The 22324-nt window shown below is 38.2% G+C and overlaps 1 protein-coding gene across 1 annotated transcript; it reads right to left on the reverse strand.

Annotated features, from left to right (window-relative positions):
• Window positions 1–2379: 2379 nt before the first annotated feature.
• Window positions 2380–10915, reverse strand: si:dkey-4p15.5 (zona pellucida-like domain-containing protein 1). Its single transcript, XM_057839422.1, has 10 exons — window positions 10768–10915; window positions 10475–10701; window positions 10221–10405; window positions 10062–10134; window positions 6427–6524; window positions 6274–6354; window positions 6028–6199; window positions 2673–2778; window positions 2571–2600; window positions 2380–2498 (listed from the first exon to the last, which is right to left on the reverse strand). Exons 1-10 carry the CDS (start codon window positions 10913–10915, stop codon window positions 2380–2382), a joined length of 1239 nt encoding a protein of 412 aa, XP_057695405.1.
• Between the last annotated feature and the right edge of the window lie 11409 nt (window positions 10916–22324).

Genomic DNA, 22324 nt, shown 5'->3' on the forward strand with positions numbered 1-22324 from the left:
CGATGCAGTCTCACTATAATGTTATGTATTTGGCTAGTTTGTTAGAGTGTACATGCATGGGTCCACTCCCCTTCATCATTTACATTCTCCCCATCGGTTCCATCCTCCGTAAATACAACATTCACTTCCACTGCTACCCGGATGACACCCAGCTCTACATTTCCTCAAAACCAACCTCCCTTCCACCCTTCTCTCTCACCCTCTGCTTAGAAGACATTAACTCATGGATCTCCTCTAACTTCCTACTACTCAATAGCTCAAAATTAGAAGTTTTTCTTGTAAGTACCTCCGGCATGTTCACTAATGACAATAACTTCTTTATTACCATCAACAATGTACCCATCTCTCTTTCCACTCAGGTTAAGAGAATGGGTGTCATCATTGGCAGCACACCCTCCTTCCGCTCCCATAATAACGATATCGCCAGATCAGCCTACTTCATCCTTTGTTATATTTCGCCCCTCCTCCATTTTCTAACCCCTCACACCGCTTCCACACTTGTTTACAGTCTAATCACTTCCCGGCGTGATTATTGTAACTTATTGCTCTTCGGTCTTCCAAATAAGTCCCTCCAGAAACTGCAGCTCCTCCAAAAATCAGCAGCACGCCTCATCATTTGAATCCCCACCAAACACCACATCACCCCCATCCTCTGTCAGCTCCACTGGCTTCTGGTTAAGACAAGAAATAACTACAAGATCCTCCTCATCAACTTCAAAAAACTTCATCGCCTGGCCCCACCGTACTTATGCAACTTCCTCTGTATTAACACTCACCCCACCCCGTTCACGTTGCTCTTCCTCGTGTCCGTCTCACCACCTTCGGTTCCAGAACGTTTAGTCACTCTGCCCCCAAGCTCTGGAACTCCTTACCCCATGACCTTCGCAACATATCAGCTCTCTCACTTTTCAAATCCCAACTTTAATCTGTGTTCGTTTCTTGAAATATCTTGTCCATTGTCCTTGAGTGTTTTGAAAGGTGCTTGAAATTAAATGCATTATTATAACAGTGGTACCTTGAAATGTGATCGCTTTGACATATGATCTTTTCGACATCGGACATAAAATTCGACTCACCATTTGTTTCTATATCCGACAACATGCTCGAAATACGACGATTTATAACAGCACCGCAGTTTCTTTGTTTTCCGCAAGACGAACGCACGGTGGATTTTCTTGTGAGAGAAATCAACATGGGTTCCAAGAATGTTAGCGCTTGTGGTGACAAAAGGAAAAAAATTAGGCTTACCATTGAAATGAAGATGGAAATGATAGAAAAATATGAGCGTGGTGCAGGCGTCCGTGAACTGGCTTGACACTACGGCCATAGAATGTCTACGATCTCGACGGTCCTCCTCTGACCTCAGTTTGCCAGTCTTTAGAAGTTAAGGTGACAATTTTTATTGTGGTAACATCGCCAAAAAATTGCCCGCTTTGTCAGGTTTTTAATCATTTATTTCAGAACTTGTGCAACACAACATGCCTCCTGTCCGCCGCAGCTGAAAAAAGTGAAAGTCCCTCTCTCTCTCTGTTAAATCAACCACGTGGTGCGTTCAGGTACATCACGCAAAACATCCACCACATTAGAACACGATTCATTACATTATTACAGGTATTATTACTATATTATTATTCTGATTTTATTCATCATTTATTTGTTTTGCTCTGTGTAATTGCTATCGTACCAGCAGCATTTATTAAGGATTTAGTGTAGGTTTTTGGGCTGTGAAACGAATTAATGGTAATATAATGTATTCTTATGGGAAAATCCTGCCCGACATACGACCATTTCTACTCACAAACAATGTCCTGGAACGAATTAACTTTGTATGTAGAGGTACCACTGTATTATTGTTACAGTAAATTGGACAGTAAGTTCACCTGTTCAACCAAGTAATAAAACATTTAGCAAAAAATTAAAGACATTAATACCATACTGGAACAAATATTTTATTGTTGATCTTCACACTAAACTGGAAAGACTAACAAATGGTATTCAATTTCACGTATTAAATATATCTGAAAAAATCTTTAAAAATAAAGTGCTTTTAAACAAGACATTCTATAAAAGCAACTAAATACTGCAAATCTCAAAGAAACCTTATCCATCAACTTTTGTTGTCTCCTCACCGTTCGCCTTCCAAATATGGCGTTTGATTGGCTAAATTGTGTCATGTGCGAGGAATTACAATCAACATGTCTAGTGCTGTGCCTTTGCATTGACTTCTGTAGTGACCAGCAGAGCTTCGCTGGTTGAAATAACCCTACAGTATATTCAAGACCTCTGAAAGTGAACTGAGAGATCCATTGTTGAAATTGTGATAGAAGTATATCTGCATCTAATAAGGAATCCTAAACTATCACCAGATGATTTTTTTTTTCATCTGCATTTGATAAAATACACAAAGTAAGCAGCCAAGCCGGTGAAGAGAACAGACAGGACGACGATACAGACGATGACCGCCACCATGGGGTCGCTGTAGCGGCTCTCTGCTGAACCTAAAAGTCAAAAATACAGAGATTATTTTGAAATCATGTTTTTCCCCAAAATAATAATAAAAAATAACTTACTGTAAGGAGCTGCATTTGTTTGAAAATCTTCTGAAAAGACAACAAAATTTAGTACATTATTGATATATTTGTATTTAATGGATTGTTATATAATATACACACCTGTGCTCTTTTTGGCCACCAAAATGGCTGGTGAAGTGACCGTCGCATTAGCCGGCGTGTTCTCAGTCTCTCTTCTTCTTCTTCTTGCTGTGTTTGGTGAGCAGTTCTTGGCAAAACAGACAAAAGAAATGATTCTCAGAGTTTCAATTCACAGTTTACAGCCGGGAACAAAGTTTTAGCTGCTATTCGATACAATCCTGGTTTTTTTCTTTATGCGCTCTCTTAATTACAGGCTGAAGGCCTCTCAAGTCTTAGCTCAGGTTGTTCTTGTTCTTGTGGACACTAATTTAAAAGTCCTACTCGCCTATCAATGGTGAACAGACTGTCATGAAACTTGGTGGCTATGTAGCATGGACCAGTATCTATCGATTGTGATTGATTAATTAATTGCGGAATTATTGTGAAGATTTAGCCAGTAGAGCAGCCTTCTGGTAGCCTGGAACTCCAGACTCACCGCTGTTCCAGCGATTGAGTCTGGCGACCTTCCCGCGGATCAAATCCCCAGGGTGGAGCAAATCACAGCGAACAGACAGCGGAATGGACCAATCAGCGACGGGCAGATGTGACGTTGGTAAAGCGACAACTCTAGCGCGGCGCAAAACAGACTGTTGTCAATGACTTGTGTCGATGTGTTTTTGTTCATTTAAAACTGATTTTACCGTGGATTGGAACATATTTTCGACTCTCCCGTTCGCCTTCTGTGTTGTTGTGGAGACGACTTCCGACGCGGAAGAGTGACGTTGCTCGTTAAGAACACGTCACGCAAATAATCGACTCTGATAGTTCGGATGATTTCGTTCGGCTCGAGAGGCCATTAAGGAGGTGGGTCCCAGACTATTCTCACACTGTTTGAAAAATACAGGGAGAACAGTCTGGCTGTGCCAGGCAAGCCTTCTGGAGGTTAGGAATATGCCAGTAGAGGGCATGCGCGCACAGCATGTGAATTTATTGGGCTTGTGTTGCATGTTGGTTATTAGTTAGCCAGTAGAGGACAGTCTTCAGCCTGTAATAGCACACATGTGCTTGTTTTATTTTTTTTTAACACTTGCTTTCAAGCTCCCTTCTCTCTACAACTCCTTCTTTCCTCACGCGAATTTGTTGCAATGTTGGGCTACTCAGTATTGAAAAATATACTGATAATAACATCTGGAACCACATTTAATAATGTAAATCCCAACTATGGTTTGCATTCTGGGGCAAAATGAAAAGCTCTATTTAGGGTTATTCCGATCATGTTTTTTTGCTCCCGATCCGATCCCGATCGTTTTAGTTTGAGTATCTGCCGATCCCGATATTTCCCAAACCGATTGCTTGTTTTTGCTCCCGATTCAATTCCAATCATTCCCAATCATTTTTCCCGATCATATACAGTGGGAAGAACAAGTATTTGATCCATGGATAGAAAGACTTGTGACTTTGTATATTGTGACTAAATATTGCCATATAGTGTATTTATTAAGCTTTCAGTAAATGATACTGTGGCCATCCCAAATGCATGATGGGAAGTGGAACCATGACTGTGCAACGTGCTACCAATTGCTATATCTTCTCTGCGTTGGGAAATAACATAAGGTGTTAAGACAATGATCAATTGCCACCTTGTTTCCCCACATTGCTTCCCATGATATTTCTAATCATAGGGAAAGGGATTGCAAGGCTTCAGCCAATTAATAAAAGGCTCCAAAGGCTGCCAAAGTTCACTCTACTCATTTTGCGCTACCTTTTATCTCTCTATATAGGTAAAACGGCGTCATTACAGATTGAGCGCGATAATGAGTGAGAGGGTCATGCAGTGCATGCATTAATTGCATTAAACATTATAACGTGACACATTTTTTAAAAAATTAATTGCCGCCGTTACCGGGATAAATTTGATAACCCTACCTTTAAGTCTAAAGACTCTGGATGAGTGTAACATATTATGTCTGTGACGTTAAATACAATTAGAAAACGATTTAATTAAAACATATATATACATATTAGAAAAAGGCATGGCTGATATTTTTTTGCCGATTCCGATACTTTGAAAATGACGTGATCGGACCCGATCGATCGGCATCTCTACCCTCAGTCCATCGTGGATTTTTTTCCCATCAAAAAACAAATATATATATAAATACAGACGAGCCGATCGTGTAGTCTCACTCTCCCTCCGTTTCCCTGCTCTTTGTTGCACAGGCAATGCACTGGAGTTGCTTATTAAAGTTAACGATGATTGACAGAAGGTTAAGGTTTGATCTTGCCAGAGACGCTCACTTCAAAGCGCCGCATGTGTCAGTCATTGTTTAACTTGTAAAACAGTTGCTGTGACAACTCATTCTGAGTAAGTGAGCAGCTTGAGCGGATTTGAGTGCATTGAATGCTCAATGAAGCATTCAATAAAGCTAAGCATTTTTTTTTTTACTTTATTCTTGTTTGAAAATAATTAGTTGTGACAGTAACATGTTTAAAACTTATCATAATTACATTTGAAGTGCTTAAAAATCATTTATTAAAATCTATAAATACAAGTTGTTGTTTTTTTTTTAAATTATACTTCGGGAAAAAAGGTGAAAAAACATGTCTTATATGTATGTATAAATACATTAAACACACACACACGAAAAAAAAAATTGGGGGGCTACTTCGCAGTTTTTCACTTATCGCGGTGGGTTCTGGTCCCCATTAACTGCAAAGATGATGGATCACTGTACATTTAAAATTTGAGTAAGTGATAAAAACAGAACATAGTTGACAATCCACGTCACACCTTTGCCATATGATAACAGACGACAGATAGTTCTAAGCGGGCATCGTGCGGCAAGTCTGCCCACTCAAGGCTGACATCGACAGAAAATAATCCGCGTTGCCCCAACATCAGTTGTCACAAACTCTTTTGCCCAATCCAAGACTGGCGACGCCCCTGGACACCACCCAGACAGCCCTTCCGATCTGCCTCCCCGCCTCCTGAATCTTCAAAAAGACAGAATATTACCTTAGGAGGTGTTCACTTCTCAGGATACTGAAAGGCGTGCTGCCAGAATTGGACCCTGGGCCCAGTTTTTTCCCTCTGTCTGCCTGACTATTTTTATTGTTGTTCTCGTTAGTTTTTAATGTTCTCGGCTCGTATTAAATGGTCTATTTTGTGGAAAGTCGTCGTTAGAGCTTTTCTTCAGGTTATATAAGTTAGTGTTCTTGGATTCAGATGATGGTTACAAAAACATGAACGTGCAGCATTTGACTATGAGGTCTCACGCCACCAAAACAAAGTCAAAATTACGAGTGAGAAACTAGAAAATCTGAGCCTCTAACTAAAGTGAAAGGGGCATATACCACATGTCGTAGGCTAGCGAAGCATTTGCATTGTAAAACTTACCGGTTTTAGCGAATCACAGGTGGAAACCTCGCACAGCCTGGTGACACAGTGTAGGTAGAACGTGGACACAGTTCTGTTGCTGTGCTCTACAAATCGGAAGGCCTCTATGGAGAAGCGAGCAACTTGGGCATCACCGTTGTTAAGCACTTCGGTCTGTCCATCAATGTCACAGCTTGGAAGAACAAAGATGGTTTAAACAACGAGAACACAACGTCAGTTTTGAGTGGAAATCCGTTGTGTGCTCACCCAATAAAAAGGTCATAATAGAATTCATAGTTGGGGTCGGGGCTTGTGGTGGCGTAACATCGATCCAGCAGCACATTAAACCTTTAGAAAAATCATTATTTGTCTTTTCTTGTCACCATCAGGCCAGGAATTCTGTTAGAAGGAGACTGGTACCTGTCTGTTAGATTGGTGGCTATCACAGCAACATAGATTTTAGTCTTCAGTTGGATTCCCGTCGGTGGGATGATAAGAGGAGTGATGAAACCATCATCCTGACCAATCAGAACAGGCTATAGTTAGTCAAAGTACCCTATATTAAAACAATAACTGCAAGAATGTGGTCAGGGTTCTTTGTTCAAAATCTACTGTAGAGACCCTTTTGAGAAGTTAAAGCACTCAATCCCCCAGAAAATAACTATCCAAATATTAAGAAAACAATTGTGGACCTCTCCATAAGGAGATGTTCCAAGGTGTGCCCAATTGGAAGGGGACCTCAGGTACTGTAGATCAACATCATACTGGAAAGAGTGTCTCGCAGCTTGTAGTGTATCCCCTTCGGAATTTGTCATACTACCCTCCTAGCCTGATATACGGTAACATTTTTTGACTTAAACAACAAAATCGTGAATGCTAGCATCTGAGATGAGTTCCTCCCCTGAGGGTGTCGGAACAGCTCCGTCATCCAGAAGACAATCAATGTGGCTCTTGCAACAGGTTCACATTTCCCATGGACTCCTCCCCGGTGAGCTGTTCTGGGTATTTCCAACTCAAATGTGTGTGTAATGTGTCTAGTTCAGGTTCCCGTTTACAAATGAGGGCAAGACAGATTTGCAAGATTGGCCGATAGATGAGTGCAGGTTCTGCAAAAATCTGGTTGGTCCGAATATTCCCGTTAAGAGATTTACTAGAGGATCCACAACTCCACTTTATGTAGTCCCCCAAAAGGACAAGATCAAAGCAACAATCAACTGAAATGAGTTTCCTTCACTTGGCATCGGGGTTCTTCCATATTTTTTCTCCACATATGAAAGGAACTTACCAAGACTGCTCTATTTCAAATATGTCTCTGGTGAGGTGTCTTATGTATGTCCAATAGGGAGGAGAACTCTATCAAATCTATTCCATAGACTTCACTATCAGTTGACGAGACAGCTCCTACAGACATTGCGCCACGGCTTTCCGTAGCGGGCCGGGCAAGGCAGAGTGTCGTGGCAGCTTTCACTGGGATAAACCCAAACACGCTGCGTTCTTACGCCGGATTTAGGTGGAAACAGGATGAAGGTTTTAGTGCAGTGTTCTCCAACCTGGTCCTCAAAGGCCCGCTGTGGGTGCAGGATTTCATTCCAACCAAACAAGATGACTACATTTTTTTCATCAATCTAGTGTTTTACAAGTGCAATCGGTTGAGTGCAGTCAGGTGCTGCTTGTTTTAGCAGAAACCTTATTTGTTCAACTATCTGTGCTGGAACGGCAGGAACAAAAACCATGATCCACAGCGGGCCTTTGAGGAACGGGTTTGGAGACCACCGTTTTAGTGCGTACAAGCAAGCAGGAGTGTCTCAAGAGGGTTGGTTGAGCAAACAAGATAATTATTATATAAAATAGCACCATGCATGCACTTTGAAACGTTGTGAAAAAAAGTAATGGAAAAAATTAGTAACTTTAGCTTGAAATATTTACATAAAATGAATGATAACTCCCTGTTTTTTTTTTCTTTTAACCAATACTCTAGACTTTTTTATGTTTATATCTGTAGAAATTCAAGGATTTACGCATATTTTTACAAGAATTTTCAACTTAAAATGCTCTTTGTTTTGTGATGGTCGCCATGTTGGATTTTGTAACCATACACAATAGCATAATTTTACATTCAAATAATCAGGTAATTTTTGGCCAACTGCCCATTTTTTGGGGGCAAAAAAACTAGTAATTTAGAAATTTCTGCGTCCATACAAAAAAAAAATCGGCTTTTACATTTTTTACTTTATGTAACATTTCAATCTAAAAAAATGTCAAGGGCCAAATAGCAGGCAAGATGTGCTGAGGCCATCGTGACATCGGAATTCAACCTAAATAAGTTGTGATTGTAGCAAGGACGTAGGTTTGGTCTCAACATTGGTAGTGATGTTAAAACGCATAACCTGAATATACACTTTTTTTGCTGGGGACGGGACATTTATAAGACCAAACAGACTGGGTGAACGAGGGCCAGGGCTACATTTCTCACCAATACGAACCTAATTAATTGATAGGCTAAATGATCAAGGCAAAATAAATCTGTATTGATTTATACATAACCTTCCTGTAAATTGGTTGAGGTAATACACCGTTCGATTCAAACCTTTGTCTTCAAAAACTACTAAAGAAACATTTTGAAAACTTCCAGAATAAATGTCTGGATTTTTTTAGCAAATTTAAATTGCAATATTTGAACACAAATTATATTAACATACATAAGAATTACAAACTCGTTAATCATCAATTCTATAATCCCTCTATAAAGGTATAATCCTTGGTTTACTATATTTCTTCCAGTTTGATTAACGTTAACAGTAGAAAACATACAGGAGGATATTTCTCTCAACGCAGCTTCCTCCTTGAGTTTGAGAAATTCACACAGATTAATGTTATGCTAACTCTGATGCAGGGCGGACTTTCAGTATCAAAATTAGTGGTGTATTCCCCACCTCCACAACATTGACATCTTTTTACATTACTTGCATTGGCTTCTGCTGGCGGGGAAAAAAAAAACTTCTAATATCCCTCGTCTCGTCTTCAAAGGGGCAGAGGAGGCAGCATGTTGTATTTCTGTTTGGCTGTGAATGTGTGTGTGTGGGGGGGGGGTGTCAAGTCATCAGCCAATCAAACATGCGTTTGAGGGGGAAAAAATGGACTGGCACATTCAGCAAGTGAAAAGGGGTCAATGTAAGTCTGAACATAATGAAAGTACTGTAATTCACTTAATAATGGTCAGGTCAATTCGTCTTACAATAAATGGGAAGGCAATCTAAATGACCTATATAACTGAAGTCATCATATAATGTAAATAGGGTTGCTTAAAAGTTGGTGGGGACAATTTCAGCATCCTGAAAAGTAGTGTTAGTGTGTGTTAGTGTTATGTCCCTACCGTCCCTATGCAAACCTAAGCCCTTGGATTGTAGATAGAAAAACGCAAAATTTGTTTTTGTTGAGTAAAGTTAAGATGATTCTGCATGCTTTCCTCAAGTGTTAAGTTTCTGATGTGAAAATTGAGTGATTTATTAGCTGTTGAAAACCTATGTCAAAATAGCACTAAATTTAAAAAAAAAATTAAGTCGCTATTTCGGACAGAAACTTATATGTTAAATATTGCTATTGACCCTTAAAATATAGGTGATTATCCCCGCATTTGTTTGTGCATCTAGAGTAAAATCTGAGAATTTTATTGCCATTGTTAGTTTTGTTATACCTACAGTATATAAAAAATGAATAATCAGGATTTTATTAGGGAATGAATTTGAATTTCTTGATGGAGACTTTGAGGTCATGGAGACTCATATATACCTAAGGGAGGTGCTTGTTTTGGTTTTCGGTCACTAGTGGCTTTGTTTTTGAAAATATCTGAATTTTGAGTTTTTGAAAATACTGTAGACCCCCTCCTGAGCAGCCCCATGCCCTGTTTCCCATGAACTGATAGTGAAGTCTATGTCTATCCTATGTTTAACAGGCCAGTCCTACGTTTGCCTTGCCTCTCTCTCCAGCTCTTGGGTCAGGCTAACCAGTGGGTGCATAAAAGGATGAGTAAGACACTGTAAATTCAGATTTCTTACTGCAAACAATTTCAAGCTTAATGTGCTGATGAAGCTGCCATTGTTGTCTGTGATGGCCACATTCAAGCCAGCTCTGTAAAAAACATACATAAAAATAGAGAAGTGGTTGGTGACTTAAGAACCACAAAGTGAAACTATACCAATATGTGACCCACTCACACTCCCAGCTCTGTGTTGTTAAGGAGATATTGCATTGGGTAAAAGCAGGAGAACTTGTAGAGGAGCGTCGGTCGGTAAGTGATCATGCCGGCTGAAGGGTCAACGGAGGTGACGCTGCCGGAGATGTTGACAAACTGGACATTGGAAAAGGCGGCGAAAACTCCAGTTCCAACCTGATTGATAATCTGTCGAAATACGCTCTAGTTTTATCACCGAGCTCTTGAAGTAAATCCACAATCCACGTGATAACCAACCTTAAAGTCATTCCCGCATGAAGACAAGGAGCTTTGGTTTATGGGAATACTGAAATTTAAGACTGGTGGGTTGGCGTCAAAGTCCGCCACGCCGAAACAATCACCGTTGTTAAAATTGTTATTCAACACCATGAGGGACTCATTATAAAGTTCTTGGTAGATTGGGCAAAGATAGATGGTCAGCTTCATGATCTCAGCGCCGCAATCCACCGTTATATCGGAGTTTTCTAAAATAAACACAAAAAGGTGTGACCCAATAACACAAAGAAAGTGAGATTCATGTGTAAATGTACCAGGTGGTCTGTTTGTGTTAGACGTAGCACATTCAGAAGGTGTCTGAGCCTGAATCCGTAACACGACACCGGTCTGGCACACAAGTAGCAGCACTAGTCTCATTATCCTGGACACATGAGACAACACGAAGGCAAAATTAAATAACATCCTGTAGAGCGCAGACCCTTATTAAGGTCAACTGATTTCAGTTTACACCTCTATAAATTCAAAAGCTTATACTGTAGGAAGAAATATTTGGATGAGAAGGTCTTTTCCATAAAAAAGTTGGACTGCCGTTGCAATTTTATGAGAAAAAACAGTAATTTCAATCGCAAAAACAAAATTACAATCAATAAAAAAAAATGGTGGAAATTATTTACTTTAGTTATGATGTCATGAGAATTTTTTTTTTTTTTTTTTTAAAGTTACTTTAACATTTCTTCTTAGGGATTATATAACTGCAGTTCTGTATGTCTTTCTATATTTTCCGTTTTGTGACATTAACATTAAGCTGCAATAAATCACTTAAAATGAAAATATAAAATACAATTTAAAAAAGAGAAAAGTAGGGAAAAAAACCTTTTTTTTGCAGTATTCACAAATTGCAGATTTTTTTTAAATCATGGAAACAACACAATAACTGAATTTTATTTTTTTTCATAGCATACATACTAGGGTAACTCATAACAATAATAATAATTATTACAAATACACTAGATGCCAATTAGATTTTTCTCCCAATTGATTTTGATTTGTATGCTGTATAAAACTAAAACTGACGTGCGATTCCAAAATTGGAGTGAGTTGTTTTCTTTCTAGCACATCGTTTTTTTTTATCTACAGTTTACTTACCTTGTGCATTGTTGCTATTTGCACAAAATTAAATTTGTAGTAGGCATATCCTTTGAAAAACAGTGTTGTCTTGGCCGATTCTTTCACTTTTCATTGTATGTCAATACCTTTACATGTGAATAACAGTATTTTTTGTATACGTATTTAATGAAAAAAAAAAAAAAAAGCACAGCTCTGATAGATTGAAAATTTGATTCTGCTCTAGAAGTTAGTTTAGAACAGTCGCCAAACTTAACAAAAATTGTGCTGCATGTTATTATTAAATAATTATAACAAACAAAGCGTTCTCACCTGTGAATCTTCATTTTGCATCTTCCACTCTTCCACCACATGACTCAATTTATAGTGCCGTCTAAAAGGGCGTGTGAGGGAAACCCAAAGAACAATAGTGTGCAACACAAGCCTTGACTTCCACCGCATAAATGCACATATTTTGGTCCAGTTTAAATGTATTGGATGTCTATTGTTTTCAGTGGAAGTCAAATAATTATACTGTATGCCAGAGGTGGGTAGTAACAAATGCGTTACATTTACTCCGTTACATTTAGCTGAGTAACTTTTTGAGAAAAATGTACATCTTACACATAGGCGGAAATTTGACTTTTGGGGCAAGGGGTGGCACAACATGTTGATGACCCCGAAACACAGTGTCAGCAATAAAATTAACTGACAAGATTATTTATAATATTAAGTTGAAAATGAACTTTTTTTTTTCCTTATCATTTTTTAGGGGAATTTTTAAATCAGGTTGCTGAGGACAGCTATAATTTTTGCCCAGATCGTCATCCATTGAATATGGTACGCCTGCCTGTGGTGGCTCTGTTGAAGAATTAGCGTCTTTAGTGGAGCAAATTGAAACTCTGCTCACCATTCTGGCAGTGCTCTCTGGCGTTTCATGGTCCACATTTTCCAGTACTTGGTTCTTGCTCAATAGTTGTTGTCGCTTTTGAAAGGTTAGGTTTGAAAAAATTACGTATATCCATCTTGCCTCTTTGGTCCTCAGGTGATTTTGGCTAAGCAAAGCAAACGACCATCCAATGTGCTAGTCACATGACCTGTTCGAAAAATAGTTTTGACCAATTATATAAATATATTTTTTGCTCATTTGATTCATTTTTGTTGTTTTATTGCTTTAGAACTTTTATTTACAATGTTTTACTGGAAAACTCTTAATTTTAAAATATATATGTGAAAGTCAATTACATGCATTGACACTTTTCGGCCACCCCCTTAAACTCTGTGTATGATCTTATGATCTTACAGTAGTTTTACTAAACCACTTTTTACTTTTTCTTGAGTAGATTTGTGAAGAAACGCTACTCTTACTCCGCTACTTTGGGCTACACTAGTCGTGATGCTTTTCCTTTTTTTTTTCTTTTTTTTTTCTTTTTTTTTTTACATATTAGATTTTACCTTTTTGCCAGAGATGATGCCCACAATGGCTCTACCAGTTTTATCAATGAGACATCACAATAATAATCACATGACTCGATTACACCAATAAGACTCAAGCTTGCCGTTCTATGATCATGTCGGCCTGTTCAATCACGTGGCGTCTAAGTATTTGACATAGAGTGCTGCCGTCAACAAGACTCGAAAGCGCGAAAACTCTCCCAGTTTTTATTTGGCACCGATTGGCCATGGAAAACTGGAAATTTGATTCTTTTAATTTCAAAATAGGAAGCGTTTTCTCCACTAGAGAACACTCTTTGGACAAATGATGTTTCATTTATGTAATTTTTCTCTCTCGTCGGAATTCAACGATTTTTGTTTTTTTGTTTTTGGGGGGTGTATTTCTTTGGCCTAATGTGGTTATGTAATAGGTTATTGTACAGTATACCAATAACAGTTCATTAATTTGTGCTGAGAAAACAAAATACCACTGTTTTAAAAATAAATTCAAAAAATCAAACATCTTAAGCAGTTACTCACAATCTTACTCATTACCTGAGTATTCTTTCACCAAATACTTTTTGGGTGGACTTGAGTACATTTTTTGGATGGCTAAAGAAAGGGTTTAGGTTTGAACTTTAAATATCTTTTTAGTCCTTTCAGTTAAATGTAGGTTGAACATGATTTACAATTCATCTTATTGTGTTTTTATTTATCTTAACACAACGTCCCAACTTCATCTGAAATGGGGTTGTATTTCTGTTTTATCTATTCTAATTTTCTTTTTTTTTTTGTTGTTTTTGTTTTTTTTTAAATTTCTATTTATAATTTGTTAATGAAAAAAAAACATTAAAATCATGATCAATAGTTACAAACATAATATAATTATAATTGAGACCTGCTGTTTTTTTTTTTTTTTTAATTACCAAAAATAATCCCTTGCACGAATACTCTACCAAAACACCATTTTAAGGCTAGAGAATAGCCAATTATTCATATGTTCCATGGTTCCAAGTTCATTAAATAAATGTATGTTATATAAATTTTGTTTATAATATCCGTTGACTATCTATTAATCCCTTGGCAAAAGAATGAGGAGTAAAAGTGCCGAATTGTGCACAACAGCAACAAACAGTGTGATGTGAGAATTTCTTCCCCACAGATCTTTAGACCTGATAAAAAACAGAGCTTGGCACCCGTCAGGGTTTCGTAACCGAGACTTTTGTTGTGGTCCCTGAGCTATCCTGTACACTTTAAATTGGAAAAAAAAAAAGAGAATGTTGTTGCTGTTATGAAAGACCACACCCGTGTGGAAGAAATCCTGATCTTGGTCTCAGCATCAAGGGACTTCTAACTTTACTGCTCCCCTGTGGCTGCTGCCACAATACACCGCTGCTGTGTGGGGAAGGATAGCACATATTACAATACATTAGACGGCTAAGCTTTCAAATGCCATTTTTAATAACTTTTGTCATCCCAAATGAAAAAATATATTATCTTGAAGCGTAACTACGTGACTAAATATCCCAGAGCAGTAAATCTTGCATCTCTAGGGGAATATGACTCAGGTGTGTACTTTGAAGCCAAATGCCCAAAAGGACATTTTGTGAAAGGAAGCGTACACAAAGAAAGCCAAGAATAGTAACGCCGAGCTCCTTGTAAGTGTTGACAAAACTATTGGACGACTCCATGTTCTGTTGCCACGTGGTCCCTCAACCACGTGGCAACGAGTAGTCCACCTTTTCTATTGATCAGTAATAAACTATTATTATGAACAGTGATGAGAAATAATTAAGTGAAATAACTTAAATCCTACAGGGGGCACGGTGGCAGAGTGGTTTGCCCGTCCGCCTCACAGTTCTGAGATCAAGGGTTCAAGTGCCTTTCTGTGTGGAGTTTGCATGTTCTCCCCGAGCCTGCTTGGGTTTTCTCTGGGTACTCCGATTTCCTCTCCACATTCCAAAAACATGCATGGTAGGCTGATCAAACACTCTAAGTCAGGGGTCCTCAAATACAAATTTTGAAGTTCCACAATAGGTTTTTTTTTTTGATACAAGCATGGGTCCATTTATTCATGTCGGTCAAGTACAAGGCAGGTCGAAGGTGGTAAAGGTTTTCTTTTGAGCGAACAAAAATACAGTGCACATTCTGATTAAATAAAAACACATTGACAAGTCATTTTCTTGACTTAAAATAAAAATACAAATACAAAAAAAAACATGCAAGTACAATGTTTACACATGTTCACTAAATAATTGACAAGATCTGTCATTAATGTGCAAACAATAACTATTGACAGTACATTTTGTAACTGTAAAACACTGCTGGAAAAAAAGAAAACGTGCAAGTAGTACAGTACATGTGCACATGTACAGAACATAAATGACAAGCTCTGTCGTTATTGACAGTAACTTTAACTGTAAAACACTGCTCAATGAGAGAAATTACATTTAGGAGTCACAAAGCTGTTTACTCACATCATCAGCCAGTACTTCAGTGCGTCTTGTGGTTAATAAGTCTGGGAGTGAAATTTGTTCTATTTTTGTTGTCATTTCCTCTTTTTCTTTTCCTTCGTACATTGCTGCCATCAATTCAGTCATGCAGTTTTTTATTATTTCGCCATCAGAGAACGGCTCCTTATGTTTGGCCAACACCCACGACACGCTGAGTGAGTACTCTGTTCGCAATTTGTTGTTGTGTCATAGATTTAACAATAAACTTGGTTGACTCTTGATATGACTGCTTCAAGCTGTTAATTTCTTGTATTTTCAATTCTGATTTAGGAGGAAACCTGTCTTCGAAAGAGCTCTGCTCCTTAACATAATGGCGTTTCACATTTTCACTTTTAACAGCGCAGTTTCTTTAAGCACGTTAAGCACATAGGTTTGGTACTTGCAGTTAGTAAAATGGATGCATATTTGTCAGTCCATTTCTCATTGAAACAGCGATTTTCATTGTCCACTTTTCCTTTCTTGGTCAACTTTGAGCATGACATTTTGTCAGAGTCAGTCTGCCACTGGTGGCATGTAAACATACAGATTGCAAAATGCCGGGTTCAACTCGTGTTTCACACTGCTGCGGTCCGTCCACTCTCGCCAGCAGCATGCAGACTCTCTCAGCCAATCAGCGCATCCATGCACGCTCTCTCAGCCAATCAGCACATCATTGTCATAGAGATGACAACAGAAGTGGGAACATGGAAGATATTTGACTAAAATGAAACAGAATTTAGCAATAGAATAGTAGCGCGATATATGTTAAAAAAAAATTTTGTTGTTGTCAAAAGTACCATTTGCTCTGGGTCTGCAGAGAGGTGTGCCGTGGTCCGGTCGTGGACTGCGATCCGCTAATTGAGGACCCCGGCTCTAAATTATCGCTACGTATCAGTGTGTGTGCGCGGATGGTTGTTCGTCTCCTTCTTCCTTGTGATTGGCTGGCAAACACTTCAGGGTGTACGCTGCCCATAGTTAGCTGAGATTGGCTCCAGCACACCCGTGACCCTCGTGAGGATAAGCGGCTCAGAAAATGAATGAATGAATACTTAAATCCTCAGCTACTTGTGTTCTCTTGTACAAGAATGATTGGTGATCTCTGGTGTTAAAAAAATTACAGTCTAGCATAATCCGGATAAAATAAACTGTATTTCTGTCATATTTATCTAATTTATTTTTTATCATTGTATTTGTGAAGTCAATAAAGTTAAGTGAACAAGTTGTTTTGGTTGAACAGTTTGTCTTCTCAGTACGAGCACAATGGAAATTTTATAGAGGGAAGTTTTTTTTTTTTTTTTTTTTTTAACAAAAATGAACTGGAAAATGATTTAAAAATAATTTTTAAATTAAATTAGATATAACACAAGTAGTTTGTTTTTTTTTTTTTTTTGTAAAGTTAACCAATGGTATGTTTTGTTTATGTTGTTTGTGTATCCATTGGGCTGTCCATCTGTACACAATGTATCTATGGTAATTCATCATGTATTTTACTGTCACGTCTGTGTGCCTTCTCAGTTCTTTTTTCATTCCAGCACCTAATTCAGCTGGATGGGCGGGGCTGTTGCAACACACCTGTGGCGCATTAGGAGCACTCAATATTTAAGGACTCCTGTCACCATCTGCGGGCGTCGGACTATTGCTTACTTGCTTGCTTATGTCATCTTGAGTCTCCTGCCTATTTACGTTTGTATTCATGGTACACTTTCTTTTTGTGCTAGCATTTTTGTTTGGACTTTGCTATTTTGTTTTTGCCTTTTCTGGCCATCGACGCCTTTCCCTTGGTTCTCTCGCCGACTCGGTTCGTGCCTCTTTTTGTTTATATTTTTCTTGCGTGTTTTGGCGTGCTCCCTTGTTTTTGTTTTTTTTTGTTACAAATTCTACACCAACTTCCTCGTCTGTGTTGGTCCATACTTAACAGCTCGCCGTTTCATCACAAGTAAACATTATTACACACTACACTATGTGCAGTTAAAGTTTTGTGGATTGTTGTGTAGTACTCGTATTTGATTTGAGGAGAATCATGATCACGGGGGTGCTGCAGCATATCCCAGTTTACCATGGAAAGGAGGCAAAGTAATCCTTGAACGGTTTCCCAGCCAATTGCAGGGTATAAAGAAACAAAGTAGCAATCCCAACTACATACTCACCTATTGATAATTTGGAGTGTTTAATCGACCAACCATGCACGTTTCTGGGAGGTGGGAGTACTCAGAGAAAACCCATGCAGGAATAAATTAAACACTCAATCTCAGAACTATAATAATAAATAATAATCGGTTTTATTTCAGCCATGTTGCTAACTCCGCCTATGATTGAGATAGAACAGAGGTAAGGATTAAGGTGAGTATGAACAGGTGTTTGAACAGATTGAACAGGTGCGTTTTGAGTCAGGATTTGAAAAGAGGGAACATAGATACAGTACTGTATATTGTGAAGCTGATAGTGTAAGGCGTTCCAGAGGTGGGTGGCAGAGTGACTAAATGTTCTGGAACCATAAGTGGTGAGATGGGCACGAGGGACAGAGAAAAGGAGGATAGAAGAAGAATGAAGTGAACAGGGGGAGTGTTAATACAGACGAGATTAGATATATAGGATGGGGCCAAGCCATGAAGTGCTTCAAAGGAGACTCTTGTAGATACAGTAATTCTTTGCTCATTTGGGAGCCAGTGGAGTTGACGGAAGTTTGGGGTGATGTGGTGGGGGTTCGAGTGATGATGCATACTGCTGAGTTTTGAAGGAGCTGCAGTTTCTGGAGGGATGTGTTTGGGAGACCGTAGACCAGTGAGTTACAATAATCAATCCTGGAGGTGACTAGACTGCAAACATGAGTAGCGGCGGTGTGGGGCGTGAAAGGAGATGAGCTATATTATGAAAGTAGAAGTAGGCTGATCAGGGAATGTCGTTAATATGGGAGTGGAAGGAGAGCGTGCTGTCGAGGATGACAGTCAGACTATGTACGGGGTGTGGCGCTAAACAGCCAAACAAGCCTGGAAAAAATCTAACTAAAAACAAAAGGGTTATGATAATGAAAAGTTCTAAATGGTTCAAACATTGGCATCCACCCAAGTTACTGTCAGGTGTGTGAGAGTGTGTGGCTTGCATGAATATCATGTGACAAGTTGAGTACAAAGGCATGCATGGGTGTTGACAGTCTTCAACATAATGCACAGATTTACTGCTGGCACTTTAATCGCACAGCCACTCATACAGTTTCTATTACACAACGTTCAAGAGAATAAATTGTGATTGGGGGTTCGATTGGATTTGAAAAATGCTTGTGGTATTTACGCTCTTTATTTTACATATTAAGTATGATATATATACTGTACTTATATAAAAATACTTACAATACATATTGAAATTAAGAGGGAGGATGAACTAAAATAGAATTTTTCCACTTTTTTAACACACATATTAAAGGCCAAAATATTAATGAAATATTCACCACAGAAATGCAGTATTTTTAAAATTTCAACATAAATAGGACTACAGTGATCCCTCGCTACTTCGCGCTTCCAACTTCGTGCCCTCAGTCCAACGCGATTTTTTTTTCCAATTTAAAAAAAAAAAAATGCAGCTGAACTGTCTCGAGCCGATCGCGTAGTCCCACTGTCGCTCCCTCCCTCCCTCCCTCCCTCCCTCCCTCTCCCTGCTCTTTGTTCGTCAAGCAGTGCACTTGCACTGGAGTTGCTTATTAAAGTTAACAATGATTAACAGATGAATGAGTTTGATCTGGCCAGAGTCACAAACTTCAAAAGCACTGAATGCGTCAATTATTGTGTAACTTGTTAAACAGTTGCTGAGGCAACTTATTGTGTGTAAGTGAGCAACTCGAGAGGATTCGAGTAGACTCACTCGATGAAGCATTTAACAAAACCAAGCATTTTTCTACTAGTTTATTCTTGTTTAAAAATAAATCGGTGGTACAGTATCATGTTTAAAACTTATCATAATTATTACTTTTGATGTGCTTAAATTTTTTTCATAAATATATATATTACTACTGCTGTCTCTTGATGTTTATCCACCACCACCTGACATGGTGGTGGTGGATAAACATTAGAAGACAGCAGTAGTGATAGATGTAGCAATCCCGAGCGATAGCAACATCAGGAGAAAAGAACATGAAAAGCTGGAGAAATATCAAGGGTTGAAGGAACAGTTGGAGAAAATGTGGGGAGTGAAGGCAACAGTGGTGCCAGTAGTGATCGGGACACTAGGGGCAGTAACCCCCAAGCTGGGTGCATGGCTCCAACAGATACGAGGAATAACGTCCGACGTCTCTGTTCAGAAGAGAGCAATCTTAGGGACAGCTAAGATCCTGTGCAGGACCCTCAAGCTCCCAGGCCTCTGGTAGAGGACCCGAGCTTGAAAGGAGAGACCATACCACCCGGGTGGGCGAGACGACAAATTTATATGTACTGTTGCACCTCGACATACAAAGTTAATTCGTTCCAGGACTTTGTAAGTCGAAATGATCGTATATCGAGCAAGATTTTTCCATAAGAATACCTTATAATTCCATGAATTCGTTCCACAGCCCAAAAACCGACACTAAATTCTGAATAAATACTGATGTTACTACTGCAAATATTAATTACAAAGAGCAAAATAAATAAATTATGAAGAAAAATCTGAAAAATAATAGAATAATAGTAATAATAATAATAATAATAGTACCTGTAATAATGTTACTACTGCAAATATTAATTACAAAGAGCAAAATAAACAAATTATGAAGAAAAATCTGAAAAATAATAGAATAATAGTAATAATAATAATAATAATAGTACCTGTAATAATGTAACAAACTGGGTTCTAATGTGGCGAATGTGTTTGCGTGGTGTACCTGAACACATCGCGTGGCTGACTTGACAGAGTGAGCCTCTTTACTTTCTCCCCGACGTGAAGGTTGCCACGGAGCCAGAAATGTTATTTATTTTTATTTATTTTTTCTTTCAATTGGGGGTGGGGGGGTCAAACTTCTTAAACTACTGAAATGCAAAGAAAAACTGTTTTAGCAGTTATTTCTATAACACATACAAAGACTGATTTTCTTTCATAATATTTTTTCAATTATTTGCAAAATAAAACTTAACAAAAACAGCAATAACCCAAACCTCCATCTCCTAAGTTTTATTTTCCCTCATTTCCTCACATACTAAATGCCAAATCTCAATTTTAACTACTTAAGAACATAGGATGTATATTAAAATTGAAGTTAATGTAAACATTTACCTTAAAAAAAAAAAAAAAAAAAAAAAACATATAAGTAACACACATTCAGAAAAATAAGGACAAATTACTAATATTATGCGGGGTGAAATGGAATATATTTTGAAGATCGCGCAAACATTGACTTTTTTAAATCATAAGGAAATAAGTAGCCTAAAATTTTTTTTTTTTTTTTTGCTGTTCCAGAAAACATGCACATTTGAACCAATCAGAGCTAACTATCTCTGCTGATCACATGTCAGTGCCAATTGAACGGATAAATGAGTCCAGGCGTTTTGCTTTGCTGCGTGCATTCGCACATTGACGTGACTCATCATCGTCAGACTCAGATAACTGCAGCAGCTGGGGAAACCTCCATGCCGTCCGTGGAATAAAATAAATAATAACTATTGGCGGAAACGGATTACGCTACACAAGCACTTTATTATGCTTGTTGTTAATACTTGTGTATGTAAATCTGATGTTGGTTGATTGTTTTCTTCTTGGAGATGAAATGCATGTGTGGCAGCTTAGCATTTTTTAATTTTTTTACATAGCGTTTTGACAGTTGCCGCATATTTTCGGAATCAAAGCACCGTGTAACGGAACAGCATTCTGGCCCTGAATTTTATACAGGAACAGCATTACGGCCCTGAATCTTATACCGGAACTGCGTTCTGGCCCTGAATCTTATACCGGAACTGCGTTCCTGACCGTTCTGGCCCACTTTCACCCCTGAATATAACAAGGGTCACGATGCAGAAATCGCAGACATCAAGGAGTGGTCGAGATTTTCTTTTTCATATATTTACCCATTTAAATATATTTTTTTCAATTTTTCTTTGTTTTGATCGATTATTTATCATCTAACATACCGGGGAAAATGCGACAGTAACAAAAAAATACAATTTAGCGATAGTTATGAGGTAGATATCCGTTACTTTTTTACAGATGCCATTTTTTTCATTGTGACGTAATATGTTTAAAAGTTTAAAATATGCGAGTGAATAATTTTTTTAAGTTGTTTTTTTATTTTAAACAAAATATTAGACATCAATTAATGATTCTAAGCTAAAAATGACAGACATTTTGATTAATAGATATAATCACTTACCTTGTTTTCATGGCTAGGTTGAAACAAAAACGGTTGCACGACGTCTGTAAAGGGGGGTTTCCAGGATAAAACCGTCACATTAAAAATAGTTTGGGGGATTAATGCGCCATGAATCTGCTATGGCAGCATATAAACATATTGTTCTATCAAACACAACAGTTGTTTTGGCTTAAAATACAGCAGTTTCTTTTAAAAACGAGTGCAAGAGCAGAAACTGCTTTTTCAGTCTTGTCTGTGTTTTCCGCCATATATATACATATATATATATATATGTATACAGTTTTTTTTTTTTTTTTTTGAGGATTAAAAAGTGAAAAAATTCTAAATCTGAATAAATACATTGAACACATGAACATTGAAAAAAAAATTGCAACTTTTTCACTTAGCGCGGCTGGTTCTGGTCCCCACCACGAAAAACGAGGGAACAATAAATTGTGTTGTTTAATTTTTATTTTGATGCTTAAAGAAACAGTAGCTAACACAAAACCAAACGGACTCCTTAAATTAAAAACG

This window comes from Corythoichthys intestinalis, chromosome 6, assembly GCF_030265065.1.
Source record: "Corythoichthys intestinalis isolate RoL2023-P3 chromosome 6, ASM3026506v1, whole genome shotgun sequence".
Taxonomy (NCBI): Eukaryota; Metazoa; Chordata; class Actinopteri; order Syngnathiformes; family Syngnathidae; genus Corythoichthys; species Corythoichthys intestinalis.